A 14,998-nucleotide genomic window follows, 5' to 3' on the forward strand; every position below is an offset into this window, starting at 1 on the left:
CTTCCTTCTCATTCTACTTAATTAGTTTGCTCCAATTTATTAGAAGATCTAGACCTGCTCTTGATAACAAGGATACAAAAAGCAATTTTGGAAGCTTTAAAACAACAAGCATCATATAGACTTAGGTCACTTACAACCCCACCCCAGGGAGTTACCTGAACCCATTAGGTTTTAGGAAACAAGAGCAGAAACTTTTTTTATTTTTCAACTACAGTTCATGTTCAATGTTATTTTATATTAGTTTCCGCTGAAGAGAAGAATCTTAAGTACTTTCTTCCCCAGGGAGAAAAAGCCAGGCACTGCCCAGGCGTGGTGTTTGCCACGTCTGCTTGAATGGCAGCCCCTGTCTTTGTCACTGGCCACAGTAACAGCCCCGATGGGCACTTACGTCACTTATTTGTTTCCCGCTTTGGACAGCCTGGACGTAGACTGGCGTATCCATGACCAACTTGTAGTCATTCCTTGTCTTCTTCACGTGAGCTTGGTACTTGATCTGCCGAGAGGAAGAAAATAAGCCTGTGTTAGACCATTCATTATATCGGAAATGGCTGGTTTTCACAGCAGTTTTGGTTGTTTTTTAACTCCTGGCATTTACATTCACCAGCATTTATTCACTAGACCAGGCTGTGTTTTAAGTTTATGACAGTCACCGTAATCAATGCTTACAGTCATATGGGACTTCTAGGAGTTTTGACAATTGCTCTTCTAGGAATATTTGTTTTCTTACTAAAATCTTGAATACAGTATTGATCTTCCTAGCAAATCCTCTCTTTGCCAATAGATCCCATCTATAGCATCACAAACTCCTAGCAAATTATATTTTCCTAAAATGACAATTATGTGCTCATTAATATATCCAAAATAGCCCAAAAGGTAGAGAGAAGAACCATGTGCAGCTTCTCCTCCAGAGAACAATAGGATAGCTCAACTGCAGTGTTGAATAGGAATGCCATATGCACTCCTGAGATATGGTTGCTTGCTATGGCTTAGCATCTTTCTCTAGCTCAGCCATCCTTACTATTACTTAAGACACAGCTGGTTTGTGACAATGTTCCTAGTTTACATACTCTCGCCTTGACGCTGGACTATGAAAAGAAGAAAACACATACAAAAACAAAACAACAACAACAAGAAAATCAAGGCAAACTCACATCATTGCGCAGATCATAAGCATGCTTGGCGTGGAGAATTTCAGGAGTGTCCCAGACATAGCAACCAATGCCTTTCAACCAGTTGAGGTCATCCTTGTACACAATCTACAGAATTGAAACAGATGAAGGGGATTGGCAAAATAAAATTTGACCATAATTTTAACACCAAAGACAAGGGGAACCCTCTGGACCGAGGTTGATTTTGTGGACTGAGAAGCAAAAGGCCTTATGCAGTGAGGCCAAGGGGGCCATGGAAACATTGGCACACAGAGCCCGGCTTCCAGGGATACCTTTGAGTTCCAATGGGACCCATGGGTACATAGGAAAGCAGTGTTGGGGGAGGCTGGGTATATAGGAAAGCAATCCTGGGAGGAGGCTGAGGTAAAGAAGTAGGCGAGTACGCTTCTCTTTAGGTTGGGCAGGAGGGGCCAGGAGGGTGGGCCTTCATGAGCAATGGGCTTACGTCGCTGATCTGATCTGTGACTTTCCTGACGTGACTGTTGACTTGCAAGTCAGGGTGGCAAATCCACTCATGGAGGTGTAGGCGGTAATCAATTTCACTGACTTTCTTCTGAGAATCCTTAGCAGTAACCATCTCTACCATGTCGGGCACAATGTTGATTTTCATCTTGTTCTTTTCATAAACGGACTTGTACAGGCGCTGTGAAGTTAAAAACGACATGCCACTTACACAGGAAATCGTGCACAGAATCATGGCAATATATGACCTTCTTATATGCCTTCTTATACACTTCTTACACACCTGAGAAGTCACGGTGACCAGCTTACAGCAATCATTTAGGGAAGGGTAGGGACTGGAATTTTCTGACACTTTCTACAGATTTGTGTGGGCTGGAGATGCAGCTTGGGCTGAAATAGCCCCTAGCTCTTTCATATATACACAATCAGAGCCATATGCACTGTTTAATAGAAACAGTTCTGATTTACAATAGATGACTCTATTACTTGGCTTCAGTTTGAAGTAAGGCCTTTGAGATTACTTACATCAATGTTATATTTGCCAACTCTGAGGCATCGTGCTGTATTTGGGTCATCTTCAACACTTCTTGGTAAGGTATAAAGAGCTTTGAACTTTTCATATTCTTCCCGGTATTTGATCTATGGAGATAAAGCACAAAGAAAGAAACATTGTTTGGGAGAGTAATAGATCCATATTGTCATAAGAGCATGAGACTGAATAGGAAGATCTCATCTCTGAGATCCAGCCAACATGGGGTTACCACTTCTGCGAGACCCTTTCCTCATCTGTGCATGGTCATACCTGCCCAGGTTTCCTGAGGCTTAATCCAGACTATATCTGAAAGTACTTTCTAAACTGTAAAGATTTATACAATTGTAGTTACTATTTGTAATACTTCTATGCCAATACTAGTACTGCTACTACAACTATCTCATTTAAAAGATTATGTAATTTTAAAATAATCTCTTGCCCTGGCTGGTGTGGCTCAGCTGGTTGAGCGTCATCCCATGCACCAAAAGGCTGCCAGTTTGATTCCCAGTCAGGGCACATGCCTGGGTTGTGGGCTCAATGCCCAGTAGGGGGCGTGCAGGAGGCAGGTGATGGATGTTTCTTCTCTCTCATTGATGTTTTTCTCTCTCCCTCTCCCTTCTTCCCTCTTTATTAAATCAATAAAAACATATAAAATAAGCTCTTTTGTAATAGTGGCTTTGTTTTTCTTAATCATAAGTGAGAGGAAAGATGTGTTCAGGAATTTCTTTGTTTTTAATAATTGACAAACCTGATGCTTAAGAGATACAATCTTTGACTTTCACTTTGTACAAGGGTTTCCAAATATACAGTGCAATCAACTTCTACAGAAAATCCAACTTTTAGTTTGTAAGTTGTATTGCCTATTAATTAATGCTGCATGATTTCCTGAACTAGGAGGCAAGGCCCTACAGAGACTAAGGTATCTCCTAGCACACGATCAAACAGCAATTCTCTCACAGCTCAGAACCCCACGTCTCAGTACAACAACAGGAGACAGGAGTATTTGTGTTAGAATTCTTGCAAATCTCTTCCTTGACTAGAAACCAATCAAAATTCCCATCAGAATTTTTTAGAACATTAGTTCACATGTTCCTTACAGCTAACCCATTCCTCAATTATAAAGAAGGTAGTATTCAAAGGCACCTTTAAGAAAAAAACAAAAACCTGCTGTTGGAATCCTTCTTTTAATGGGTTAATTTCTCAGTGTCCCACCTTGTTCCAAGAACAAGTTGCCAAGACTCCTGCCTCTGTAACTTTTCCCCTGACAAAAATAAATGAATGAATGAATAAGCCTCTGCTAAGTTTTCTAAACTACTATCTACAAAGCTTCTTTTCCTAAATGAAAAGTTTGCTCCTTTGGGCTAGTCTGCTGTCTTCCAAGTAATTGGGGCTTGGAAAAATCATTTGTATTAGTTTTTCTCCAGGTAAGAATGAAATTAACTTCATTATTACATAACAAAGCCTTTTCTTTTAAAAAAAAATATGCATCTCTAGGTCCATTAGAGGGTAGTGAATCAACTTACTAGGTCACTAGCATTTTAAATGAATAGAATAGAATTGAAATGATCAGAGTGCATTGTCTTTAGTGTAGCAGTAAACATTTATGTCAGAAGGAACTCACATAAACTTTAAGTGTGTGTGGGTGCGTGTGTGTGTGTGTGTGTGTGTGTGTGTGTGTGTGAGAGAGAGAGAGAGAGAGAGAGAGAGAGAGAGAGAGAGAGAGAGAGAGAGAGAGAGAATTTGTGTTGACTTGCAATATAAAATGAATTTCTCACTGTGGGTCTTGATAAAAAAAAGTTTTGAGAAATACTGGTCTAAAATGTTACATAAAATGTTCACAATTAAGGGGGAAAAGTTTCTAAAGAGGTAAAGTTCCTGAAAGAGAACTGGGTTTATTAGAACTGCAATGAAGGTTACAGGAAATTTTATAATAAAAGGTTTTACTTAAGAACATTTTAGACATAAAGGGTTAAAGGTCACAAGACTTTATACTACATTTAAACAGCCCACGTGATTTAGAATTTTTTTTACAATCATGTCTATACCTAAGAAAAGTTGTGCTTTAAAAAAGTAGAATTTCGAAAGATTTAAACTTTTTTATGTTTCATGGTTATGAAGATAATTATTTACTTTTTAATCATTTATTCTAGAATGGTGTAATGAACAGTTAGTTATCACATTCACTGGTTTATTTTTGTACTACAATCCACACAATTCTATTGGAAGAAAGCCTATTATTCTGTACGGCATATTTTGTCTTCTGTCTATCCCCACTTCTGGCTGAAACAGTATATCCACCTATGTCTTTTGCAGGCAACCAGCCTAAAAGGCCACAGCTGTTCGTTAATACAGGTGTTTGTGATTCTCTCTGGACTTCAGGGCCCTCGAGGAGAAGAAATACTAGTAAGTGCCCAGTGTCAGTGATGGCTGAGCGCCTGGAATTATTTGCTGGTAGCATACTCCTATGGAAGTGCTGGGAATACTTCTGGGCAACGGGTGTTTCAGCCAAAAAGATCCTAGGAGTGGTGAGCTGGGAGTGGTGAGCTGGGGAGGGCAGGGAGTGGGTGGCAAGGCTATCCACTTGCACTGACTTACATTGCTGACCAGGTCCTTCTGGCTCTTGGCGTGTGTCAGGGACATGGTGCTGGAAGGCAGGATGTAGCTGGTGGCTTTCACCTTTTCCCAGGCCTCCTTGTACAGGTTCTGTGGGGGTTAAAAGCCTTCTTGTGAATATGGAAAAATACATTCTGGAAAGCTTCTGAGTAGTAGATTTCCCCGTTTCTGTCCTTCTCAGACACGCCCCAACAACCTCCAGATCTTCTCACTCTGGAGGATCCAAGTGCCCCTAAGTGAGTAACTGGTTTAATGCCATGACAGTAATTTTGTAGCCCATTATTTTGTTCTCTACCATAGTACCTATCACAGTTTGATAGTTACCATAGCTTTTGATGCCATATTCGTTCCCCATAGGTCTAAGAATTTCTGGAGGGTGAAAACCACTAACATTAAAACACACACACACACACACACACACACACACACACACACACACTTGTTTACCCTCCCCTACTTTTATGTAGCTAGTGGGAGCTCAAAATACATTTGTTTCCACTCCTACATATTCATTTCATTTATCCAGGAGAAATGAAAACTTATGTACACACAAAAACCTATATGCAAATGTATATAGCAGTTTTATTCATAATTTGCAAACTCTGGAAACAACTCCAATTCCTTTAACTGTGAATGGATAAACAAATTGTGGGACACCCATGCAATGGAATAGCATTCTGCAATAAAAAATAAACTACTGATTTATGCAGCAATGTGCATAATACATAAAGTCATTTTGCCAAGAGAAGGAAGCCAGGCCAAATGGGTACATACTATATAATTCCATTCACATGACATTCTGGAAAAGTTAAACTTTAGGGATAGCAAACATCTCTGTGGATGCCAGGTGAGAAGAGGGGGGCAAGAAAAGAGAAATTTGGAAGGGATACAGAATATTTATGTATCTGGACTGTGGTGGTAAATACACGACTTTGTGTTTATCAAAAGCCACAGTACTATATACCTCAAATAGTAAAATTTACAAAGAATAAGGGAGGGGAACTAAAATGGAGTACAGACTGTAACAAATAAATCTAATCTATAGATATAAAAGTCTAAGTGATCGTCCAACCATTCAACCAGTAGCTATTACACGCAATGACCACCAGGGGGCAGATGCTCTGACCAGTAGCTATGATGCGTGCTGACCACCAGAGGGCAGACGCTCAATGCAGGAGCTGCCAAGCTGCAGTGACTTGGCAGCTGTGGTTCTTGGATGACACACCCGGAACCAGAGAGGAGGGAGCCCGATTCTGGGGTGCATCACCCGAGAACCACCCTCTCCCAATCCAGGACCTCTCGGGGGATGTTGGAGAGCCGGTTTTGGCCCAATCCTTGCAGGCCAGGCTGAGGGACACCACCAGTGCATGAATCTGAGCACCAGGCCTCCAGCTGTATTATAAATGGGTAACAAGACTACAGTGGTGGAAGTGGGGAAGAAAACAACCAATTTAGGTTATTTTGGAAAACGATATTTTGACAAAGAAAAAATTGAGAAGTGATCAGACTGTAGGAGACTAAGGAGGCATGAAAACTAAATACAAAGTGGGATCCTGGATTCTATCTTAAAAAGAAAAGGTACATTAATGAAAAAACTGGTGAAATCTAGATAAAGTCTGTAACATTCTAACAATGATAATTTCTTAGTTTTGATCATTATACTACAGAGAAAAAAACTATGAGGGAATTCTATGTACTATTCTTAAAATTTTTTTGTAAATCTCAAATTATTTCCAAATGAAGCTTTTAAAAAAGTGTGTTGAATTAATCAATTCAGAAGAGTTTAAAAAAGGTGTTTTTTTTGGTTGGTCTATAAGCCACTGGTCACTAGAAAAGCCAGAGGACATGTTCAGGGTCAACAAAGAATAGCTCCAACAGTACCTGCCTGCCACATGGAGAAAGTTGCCGAATTTGTATCAACTGTGTGCAATCGTGCAATATTCAAATTGGGGCTCATCTAATTGCAACTAGGAGGATTTATGAGCTAAAGTAGGAACTTGAAGGTCCAACAAAAAAACAAAAACTGGACAAACCTTTGGGAATAAAGTGCCTATCCCTTTTATTTTCTTATTGTCTCCAAAGCAGGAGGTGGGGGAGAGGGGAGAGGTGACTCAAATGAGAGAGGGAAAAAAAAACTCAACTCACACTGCTATAAAGATTCTTCAGATTCTTGGTTCTGTCATAATCCACTGTTTCCAGTACTGTCGTATACTTGTCCTTAGTCTGATGATAATTTTCTTTATATCTCACCTACAGATAAAGAAAGATGGGTTATTCTTTTCTGCTGTTGAAAAGATGTAAAGACAAACGAAGGCTCATTCTGGAAGAGAAGACAAGCAAGACGCACCTCACTGGCATTGATGCCGCTCTGAACAGCAGTCACGTAAACTGGTGTGTCTGTGACCAGGCTATAATTCGGTAGATTGTCTTTACTTGCTGCCGAGTATTTTATCTGTGAAGAAAAACCAAAGTCTCTATAAGAGTAAAATACGGGTCCGCAGTCAGCTGTAGCAGTTTGTGCCAACTTAGATGTGCCCTTATTCTTAGGCTGGGTTTCTGCAACACTCCTAACAAAGAGGCCACCCTGGTGTGGGCCTGCAGATTTTGGCTGGCTGTCAAAACTATAGCCAGCCAAAATAGCTTCTAATAGCTTCTCCTGACCAAGAGTGAGGTCTGGATCTTTTCTGGGCCCCCTTCCTCATTTTGTTGTCTTTCCCAGGCCTATACTCCACCCTGACGGCAGCCCCTCAATTTCGACATTCTGTTAGTCTGCTCTATCCAAGCTGAACCATATGCTGGGAGATTTCCCAAATATCTATGTTTTCACTGTAGAACTTACCTACCTATGGTCAAAGCGCGCATTTGCATTCTACTATCTACACGTTAACCTGATCAACGAAGGTCCTGATGCTTAAGGTAGTTTACTAGGAAACACCTCCCAGGCAACGTTCTGTTAGAAACGTCTGATGCCTTAAACTACTGAGAGACTCACACTGAGAGGGTCCAGCACCAGAGCAGGCCACCAGGAGAGGTCTGACTGGGCAGTGGACCTTCGTGTCCCTTTCATCATGCACTGTTAGAACAGCTTTCTCTGCTTGGGCACCGGGACAACCTGGCTAACCCCCCCTGAGAGCACCATGGGTTCCATTGGACCACAGCCAATGAGTCCTTCTAGGAAGATTGGCTTACCTGACTCTGAAGGTCATACGACTTCTTGGCTTGGAGGATCTGGGGTGTATCCCAGACATAGCATCCAATGCCTTTCAGCCAATTCAAGTCATCTTTGTACACATTCTGCAAGAAAGAAGAAATGACAAAAGATATAGGTACTTAATGAATTTGCAATGGGATGCTTTGATAATTTCCGATCAGCCCTTGGCTGTGCTTGGTGGTCATAGGGTGGACTTCTCAACAGCTGGGAGGTCTTTAGTGCCCTGGCCTAACAAAGCTTAGGAGGAGAACAATAGCTAAGTTTTAGTCTATAGTTAAACAGACCAAATATTCAACATGGATATCCATGGCTCAGAAGGAATTCTTACACCAAAAGGTGGCTTATACCACTTTGTGTTGAAAAGCAGTAGGGTTTATGAATACAGGGCTAATTAAATAATTAAGGCCGGGGGAGGTGGGACAGGGCAGGCTGGGTGAATCCTGTAATTAAGTTAAGCTGCAGGAAAGACATACATCACTCAGGATCTCCTGTGCGTTCCGGGCCAGTAGAACACTGGGTTCTTCTGGGAGAGACGTCCACTGGTGGAAGTAGTGGCGGTACTCGAGGTCGCTGAGGATGTACTGGCACTTTTTGGCCAGCACATGGTTCATCATATCATTGGGGATGTGAATATTGGCTTTGGTGTCCTCATAATGTTTTCTGTAGTTCAACTGGAGAAGAATATTTTTTAAAGACAAAAATAAGAAAGGAAAATGTAAATTATCCAGATCAATCTCTTAGAGTTTTCTTTCCAATATAGATCAGTACCTTTAGAATAGACTAAGGTTAAACAAACATACTATAATATGTTCTTTTGTAAAAATTTCCCATGAATTTATAACACAGGATAAATAGTGACCTTATTGTCAAATACAGAGCCCTCACTGTGTGTTTGGTAATGAAAGAGGGAGGGAATGGAGGGTGGAAGACTCAAAATCGGCAAAGACACACACGCTAAATGGCAGGAGTGGGGAAGTCTCAGGACTGACTCATTCCTCCCTACTCCATCCCCAGCTAATCTCGAACCAAAGGGCAGATCAGAAGTAAAGAGCTTTGCTTACCGCACTCCTCATCTTTTGGAAATCCAGGCAGTGAACCACACTAGGGAACTCACTGATTTCTTTTCCAGCCAGGTAGTGACCCTTCTGCTTCTCAAATGTCTCTTTGTATTTAAGCTGTGAAATAGGTACAACATTGAGCACCACTGGGATTTTCTAACCAGCCCTCATTCCCCCATGAAGACTCTCAAGTCTCTGAGAGAAAAAAGTCCTACTGACCTCACTGTTCACATAGTCAGCATGCTTGGCTCCAACTATGGGGATGTAGCGTTCATCCAAGGTATAGCCGTAGGCCTTGGTTCCCTCCCACGCCCCTTTATACAGTATCTAGAACAAAGAAAAATATGTGTCGACAAAAGTTTACTTTCAGATACCACCAAAAAGAAAGTGGTGAAATCAAGGTAAAAGATTTATGTTTAAAGGCAAGACTTAGATCTCTGTTTAAGCCATTAGTGTACCTACCTAGGAACAAGGTAGAGTCTTTTGGCTTGTTGCAAATGAAATCTACAAACTCTGAGGCATTTTATAACAGAGGTTAACCATATTTACAGATCTAATAAAAGCAAAAACCAATTTGCTCCTAGTGAGAAGATCACCAAAAATTGCTTTCCACTGAGATTAAACACACAGGCATACTATGTGCACACATACATTGTCCTTTAAATTAGCCGAATTAAAATTGGAAGACAAGTCCTTCATTCCTTGGCTAGAGATGTTTGTACATGACTGCTGAAGAGGGACCAGCTTTTTTTGTCTTTTCTCTGATGGTGGGTGCTCAGTCCCGTGTGCACTCGGAGCTGGTATAACTCTTGTTATATTATTTGTGGGTCTGTTCCTCTCACTTGTATGAAGTCTTGAAGGGCTTGTCTCATTTGAGCTTTAGCTCCTCAGTGCCCCCTACAGCATCTGGCACATCACAGTAGCTCAAAATATACCAGGTGAATAAATGCTACATGCTTTGAACAATATGCTACTTTTAATAAACAAAATTAATATAATAGATGTACTAGATTTCCTTTATAAATCCATTTGTTCACAAAATCATCCAAGAACGTGAATACTGACAAGAGCATAAAGTTAGGAACTGAGTTGTGTATCACATAAAATAGAACTTACGGTACTGTAGAGTTTTCCCATGTCTTTGGAGTGGGTGATATATGGTGTCTCCGGAGAAAATATATACTTGCCCTTTATTAATTTATTAAATGTTTCTTTATATTTTATCTAAGGAGAGCAAACAAAACAAAACAAAACCTCTGGTTACTATAAATGTATAATTAAAGTTTCATAAGATCTACCTAGTTAGATAATAATCAGCCTACATTTAGAGATTAAAATGGACTGGAGATTAAAATTTCAGTTCATTTCAGCTAATACAATAGAATAACTTGGACAAAAATGTGGACATTATCTAAAAGCGAGTACAATTATACACCTACTGGTGGCTTTTAAGACATTCTTTCCCAAAGTTTATCTTATAAACCCGACTCCCTCAATTTTCTTACAAACCAATCTGTTCAATGATAGACAACTGGCTTTCCAGTCTATGTACCTCATTATTCACAAAGCAAACTTACATCACTTTGATTAACTGAGTTAATCTTGGCCAAAACAATCTCTGGAGGATCTTCCACACTTGTAAAATTAGGATAGTTGTCGAGAGCAGCTTTCTTATATTTCACCTGCAAAGACAGAGATGATGAAGACAGGTCTCCCCCTATAGAGTCCCCATTCCCACAGGGCAGGTAAGGAGGACAGGCAATTAGGTAAGAATAACAGGCTCTGTGTACCTGATTCACCATTTCTTGGTTTTTAGTAACCCTCACATGGTCCACAGAATCCAGGGGGATCCAGCCAATGCCTCGGAGCCATTCCAGGTCAGCTTTGTAGACATTCTGAGAGCAGGAAGAGAGATATAATGCAGGAGAAATGACCGGACACAGGGTTACAGACAGCAGATTAAAAACAAAGTATTTTCAGCATTTAAAGGATTTCAATCTTTTGTAGCTGTTGTCTTTTCCACTCAATCATGATTTCATCTGTACACCTGAGCAGTAAGTCTTGAACCTCTTACTATGAATGAGGAACCTCCTTCTAGTCAAGTCTGCCTCTACACTTTCCCACCTAGTTCCTGGATTCTCCCAGTGCACCCACACGGAATGACGAGGAGTTACTAATATGAGTCAAGTTCCACAATGGTCTTTCTTCTGAGGTTCAAGTTCAGCACCTGTGCCACAGGCAGTCTTTTACTTCCTGTTTCTGTATTGGTAGTGATGAGACCTATGCAGGGTTAGCTCCTTCGTGTGCCTGAGCATCATGTCAATGCATCGTGTTTATGTTCCTACAGACAGCTGGTGTCGGGTAGAGATCTTGATTCAGGCCTCAGTGCAAGGTGGCCTAAGCCATATTATCTACCCTAGCTTTACCACAGTCTGAATGAGAAATTCAGGGCCCTCATGTGGCTCATCAGTATTTTGCATCCATTTTGCTTTGATTCCTTGCAAGCAACTGCTTCATTAATGCCTTGAAGAATGAGATGCTTGGCAAAGCAAGAATGGGGCATTCCAGGGCCTTGACTATTCTATTATGCAATGTTGTCAGAATCCCAACTCAATTCCCACCCAAACCAATTATTACTTTAAGTCAGTTGATAGTTTTTTATGAAAATGTGAGTGAGGAGTTGCTAATGTGATGGTACAAAAGCAGCAAATTAAACAAAAAAATGAGGTTGAAGTTTACTCAGAATGCAGCCCAGTAGGTAGTGCTGTCACTCACTTACTGCTCCTGATCTTGCTCTACTTCATATCTAGCTTCAGTTCCTCCTGGGAACATACTAAATATTTACGGCTCCAAGTTTCAAAGAGTGGTGGTTCCGGAATGCTACTTACAATTCTCAGGGTATACTGTATGTTTCTAAGTAATTAAGAAACAAAAGTCACTTACATCGCTCTGTAGTTCATAGGCCTTCTTGGCCTGAATAACATCGTTTTGGTCAGGATGACATGTCCATTGGTGCAGGTAATTACGGTAATCGATGTCACTGATAAGGGACTGCCCTTGCTTGGCGGCCAACACCGACACCGTGTCAGCAGGTATGTTGATCTTGGCCTTTGTTTTATGATAGTCCTCTTTGTACAGTCGATCATTCTGAATCTGGCCCGCGTGCTCAAACCACACTAGGTTAGGATCATCCCTCATGGTCGGCACACCAACATAATGACCTTTTTGCTTCACATGCTCAGCTTTGTATTTCAGCTGGTGGGGAGAAGCATGGAGATTCAGTCCATCAGCTTTGATAAGCACACAGGGCAAAAGGGACGTTGGGCATCAACACATTCAGCCCCCCAGCCTTTTGTGTCACACCCCGACCCCGAGAATAAATAACAAAAAACATTGAAATAGATAAATAAATATTAAAAATATCAACTTAAAAATGGGGGGAAAATTTCAATCTGTCTTTCTTGGACCAGCATCTTCTATGATGTGGTTTTATCCTATTATGTGAATAAAAGCACTGATTTTAATCACATGGGGGGAAAATGGGGGGGGGGGGAGTCATTTGTTTTCTAATTCTGGCAATATTTTATTTGAAGGCCTAGCAATCTTAGGAAAACCAGGGAAAAGAAGAAAAAGTGAAGATGGTGATGGATGTTAGCCAGACTTGTGGTGATCATTCCACAATATGTATAAATACCAAATCATTATGTTGCACACCTAAAACTAACATAATGCTATATATATATATCCATTTTACTGCAATAAAAAAAAAGAAAAAGTAAAGAACTGAAACGATAGCCTTTAAAGAAGCCAAGGATGGGGTGGGCGGGTGGACTCCCAAAGCCCATGGGAAAAGAATCAGAAGGGAGCAGGTGCTCCCACCACCCCCTAGCCTGGCCACGGTGCTATGCCTTAGCATAACCGGGTTGCCCCACGTGCAAGGTCCAGCCTTTGCAAAGTGCACTTATAACCGGATGAATTACCTCGCTCTGAACATCAGTAGAATGATGGGCATGAACAAACGGCACAGCATCCGGAGGCAAAATGTAGCCTGTGGCTTTCTGTTTCTCCCAGCCTTCCTTGTAGAGGTACTAGAGGACAGAGGGCCGCAACAAAGGGTTACACTGAAGAGTCAGAATGGAGGGAGAAGTCGTGTGCAGACATCTCCAATAGTCCCCACACAGAGTCCCAGGCATCTGAGTACAACCCATACCTGGTCCAGTATCCGGGCTGCCTCCTGGGCAGTGTGCAGCAGGGGGGTTTCTGTGAGGGTGTACTTTGATTTGGTGTCATTCCAATCCTTCCGGTATTTAATCTGGAAACCAGAGGCAAAGGCAAATGATTGATGTTAAGAAAGCATAATGTAAGCAAACTAGCATCAGTGATCTAGCTCAATGATTAAAATCTGTATCTCAGACAAGGATTGCATGCCGAGTGTGAGTAGATGGAAAAGCTTTGGAAACGACATCTTCATGACTGGGCAATTTTAGAACGGCAGCCATGTACTTACATCATTTAGGATTTCACCACTTTGTTTCGCTGTCACATAATCAACTCTGTCATCCACAGGAGTAAAGTTCAGACTTTCGATTTTTGTGCGATACTTATTCTGTGGGAAAGAAAATAGCTTTTAGACAATCGTAGTCACTGGTCCTGTGTGAGCTGAGAAAGATATACTAAATTTAAGGATCCTTTTCTACTAGGAATTTAATTTTTTAAATACCCCAGATTTTACAAAGCGCGGCAATATAATAAAAAACTGGAGTTTCATACAAACTTATTTATTTGTTTTTTTTATATTTCAAATTATTGATACATTCAAAGAGTAATTTTAATCTTGACATCCGAGTGCAAAAGGTTAAGGATCCTTTTCTACTAGACGCATAGAGCACCATATGTGAATGGCATCTTCTTGGCAATTTGGCTTCCTTCTTAGCATTTATTTATTTATTTATTTAATTTATTTATAAAATATTTTTATTGATTTCAGAGAGGAGGGGAGAAGGAGAAAGAGATAGAAACATCAATGATGAGAAAGAATCATTGATCGGCTGCCTCCTGCACACCCCCTACTGGGGATCGAACCCGCAACCCAGGCATGTGCCCTTGACTGGAATGGAATCGGGAACCTTTCTGTCTGCAGGCCAATGCTCTATCCACTGAGCCAAACCAGCTAGGGCCTTAGCATTTTATTTTGAACAAATGGCTAGCTTCTTATGCCTCCCACGGATTTTAAAATAGCAGGTTTGCTTAGCTCCCAAAGTCATGCAATGTACCATCATATATATTACATGTTTTATAATACTCAATACATTTTTTAAAACTAGACAAAGTTCTCTCAAAGTATTTTCTTGTTGCTGACAATAGAAGTTTTTCATATATACAATTCCAAACATAATGAGTGTGTTGGATATTATATTGTGGATGTGGTCCCATAGTGTCATAGCAACAACACAGGATTATTTTTTGGGGAAAAAAGTATGTCTGGCTCAAATGACAGCAATTGAAATTGTTTAAATTGCTGATAGGTAATGACTAAATTCTGGCTTGTGTATTTTTTTTAGTGCTTACCTGAAGATATGTTTAGATGGAGGAAGAGGGGGTGGGGAGACAGAGAAAGAGAGAGAGAGAGAAACATCGATGTGAGAGTGAAACATTGGTTGCTTCCCATATGCGTCCTGACCGGAGAGCAAACCTGCAATCTTTTGGCGCACAGGATGATGCTCCAATCAACCGAGCCACCCAGCCAGAGCTTGTGCATTTTTTGTTCATTCTTTTAAGAAGTGTAACGAATGGCAGGATTAAATGTTAGAATACCTCACTGAAGATATCCCCAGCATATTTGGCGTGATTGACGGAAACGGAATCATTGGGCATCCACCCGATCCCACGCAACCATTCCAAGTCGGCCTTGTAAATAGCCTGTGAAAACAAGGGGAAGGTAAAGTCAGCAATC

At 40.9% G+C, this 14,998-nt stretch overlaps 1 protein-coding gene across 1 annotated transcript in view; it reads right to left on the bottom strand.

Annotated features, from left to right (window-relative positions):
• Positions 1–14,998, bottom strand: part of NEB (nebulin) — a 191,668-nt gene that overhangs the window by 57,379 nt on the left and 119,291 nt on the right. Inside the window, exons 82-100 of the mRNA XM_054723403.1 lie at positions 14,860–14,964; positions 13,553–13,651; positions 13,256–13,357; positions 13,026–13,133; positions 11,989–12,300; positions 10,836–10,940; positions 10,623–10,727; positions 10,162–10,269; positions 9,265–9,372; positions 9,049–9,162; positions 8,461–8,658; positions 7,966–8,070; positions 7,124–7,228; positions 6,922–7,026; positions 4,759–4,866; positions 2,157–2,270; positions 1,615–1,812; positions 1,152–1,256; positions 389–493 (exon numbers count right to left, since the gene is read on the bottom strand). Coding sequence (XP_054579378.1) covers positions 389–493; positions 1,152–1,256; positions 1,615–1,812; positions 2,157–2,270; positions 4,759–4,866; positions 6,922–7,026; positions 7,124–7,228; positions 7,966–8,070; positions 8,461–8,658; positions 9,049–9,162; positions 9,265–9,372; positions 10,162–10,269; positions 10,623–10,727; positions 10,836–10,940; positions 11,989–12,300; positions 13,026–13,133; positions 13,256–13,357; positions 13,553–13,651; positions 14,860–14,964 — 2,409 coding nt within the window. The remainder of the gene's footprint in view (positions 1–388; positions 494–1,151; positions 1,257–1,614; positions 1,813–2,156; positions 2,271–4,758; positions 4,867–6,921; positions 7,027–7,123; positions 7,229–7,965; positions 8,071–8,460; positions 8,659–9,048; positions 9,163–9,264; positions 9,373–10,161; positions 10,270–10,622; positions 10,728–10,835; positions 10,941–11,988; positions 12,301–13,025; positions 13,134–13,255; positions 13,358–13,552; positions 13,652–14,859; positions 14,965–14,998) is intronic.

The sequence above is a fragment of the Eptesicus fuscus genome, chromosome 11, assembly GCF_027574615.1.
Source record: "Eptesicus fuscus isolate TK198812 chromosome 11, DD_ASM_mEF_20220401, whole genome shotgun sequence".
Classification (NCBI taxonomy): Eukaryota; Metazoa; Chordata; class Mammalia; order Chiroptera; family Vespertilionidae; genus Eptesicus; species Eptesicus fuscus.